The sequence below is a fragment of the Aplysia californica genome, unplaced genomic scaffold (assembly GCF_000002075.1).
Source record: "Aplysia californica isolate F4 #8 unplaced genomic scaffold, AplCal3.0 scaffold00034, whole genome shotgun sequence".
Lineage (NCBI taxonomy): Eukaryota > Metazoa > Mollusca > Gastropoda > Aplysiida > Aplysiidae > Aplysia > Aplysia californica.
In genome coordinates, this window is record NW_004797304.1 from 811,721 (window position 1) to 813,327 (window position 1,607).

Consider the following 1,607-nt stretch of genomic DNA (forward strand, 5'->3'; position numbering starts at 1 on the left):
GGGGCGTGAGTTACAAATATGTTCCAGTTTTGCATGTGTCTGTTTTATTTACTTTTTTTTTTGGTTCGTGCTATTTCTTCCATTATACCATTCTCCATCGGAAACAGCCGTAGCCGCACACCAACAACGAATACATGTAATATATTATTTGTCAGACCACTTGAGGAATTACTTTGTTATTATTTGTCTTTTTTTAATAGCATTTAGCTCTTTGTTTAAAAAAAAAAACTGCATTAGTATTCAGATCATTGTTACCAAAGAAAGTGATGGGATTAACTCAACAGCAGAGAAATCGAGCCATCGATACGCTTGGCGCATTTCTGCTGTTGCCAGGACATTCAACGCCAAGAGAATTAAGCTATTTCTTTTATTAAAACTTAAACACGGATAGACGAAAATGAATTCGCTATCGAATAATAGTTATTAAATGAGAACAAGAAGGATTTCAAAATTGAAGGACTGATATTATAAACTAAAAAAGCGAATAATATGTTAAGAAAAAAGAGAGAGTGTGAGCATGCATATTACAAAGAGAGGTTAGAATATATAGTCATAAATGACTTGGCAATGTTTAAAAGCTATACTTGAAGAAAATCCAATACGTACGCATTTCATTCCTGTCTCAACAATATCATATACTTTACGAAAGTAATATAATAATGTAAAGTTGGTGTACAACAGTAGTTAAGATATCACAATGTTTATAAAGCCACAGCAAAATCCCCATAGGAACAATAAAATGTCATCTTGTCTTGTCTTAATTCACATTCTGTAAGGTTCTCTCATCACCTGTCATTATATTATCAACTTAAATATCATTAATGTTGCATTCAAACCTTACGTCCAGTTTTATTTCTCTTTTACATGTATTTTACTTACGTTTCGTGTCTGTTGGAGTATTTAACGATTTCATAATAATTGCGAATATTTTAATGAGAAGCGTTTGTTTTGTTTTCTTCTGTTTTTCAGAGAGTTGAGGATAAGGAAGGAACAATATCGCTCTATTGCTTCTGTCTTTCAAACCCTCTGTCCTTGTTTCTGAATTTTGAGTCTAAGAGTTTGAAACCGATCTGATATTTCTTTTCTCCTGTATGTATGATTGCTTTTACTAATTTGTTTACAATAGAGTCAAAGGTGTTGAAGACGACCACGCGTTGTGGAAATGAAAAGTGGTTGTCTTAGAAAAGTGAATGTCTTGGACAGTGTACAATCGTATAAACAGCCAAACGGGGTTGTGGGAAGCAGTTGCGTGTACAACAGATTGTCTTATATATAATATACATGGATATATTTTTTTTTATTTGTCCCTTTTCTAGAACCTTTCTATATGCCGGAGGTGGGAGGCCTCCATAGAGTCCGAAGCTTTAAGACAACATCCAAAGGTCTCATCAACCATGGAGACTCCTTCAAAAAGTCCACAAACAGGTTTTGTATTGAAAGCATTTGACAGGAACATGTTGTTATTCTAGTGTTCTGTAATCCCATTTTGTGTTTCGTCTGTCTCATTTGTATGATCGGTAAGGTTTAGTTATGTCTTATTATTGTTCTCCCCCCTCTCTCTTTCTCTCTTTCTCTCTCTGCCCCCTCTTTCTCTCCCTCTCTCTCTC

The 1,607-nt window shown here is 34.6% G+C and overlaps 1 protein-coding gene across 1 annotated transcript in view; it reads left to right on the plus strand.

Annotated features, from left to right (window-relative positions):
- The first annotated feature begins 1,304 nt into the window (after positions 1–1,304).
- LOC101853060 (GTP-binding protein Rit2) overlaps positions 1,305–1,607 on the plus strand; it is a 35,216-nt gene continuing 34,913 nt past the window's right edge. The window contains exon 1 of the mRNA XM_005091670.3: positions 1,305–1,425. Coding sequence (XP_005091727.3) covers positions 1,328–1,425 — 98 coding nt within the window. The 5' untranslated portion in view covers positions 1,305–1,327. The remainder of the gene's footprint in view (positions 1,426–1,607) is intronic.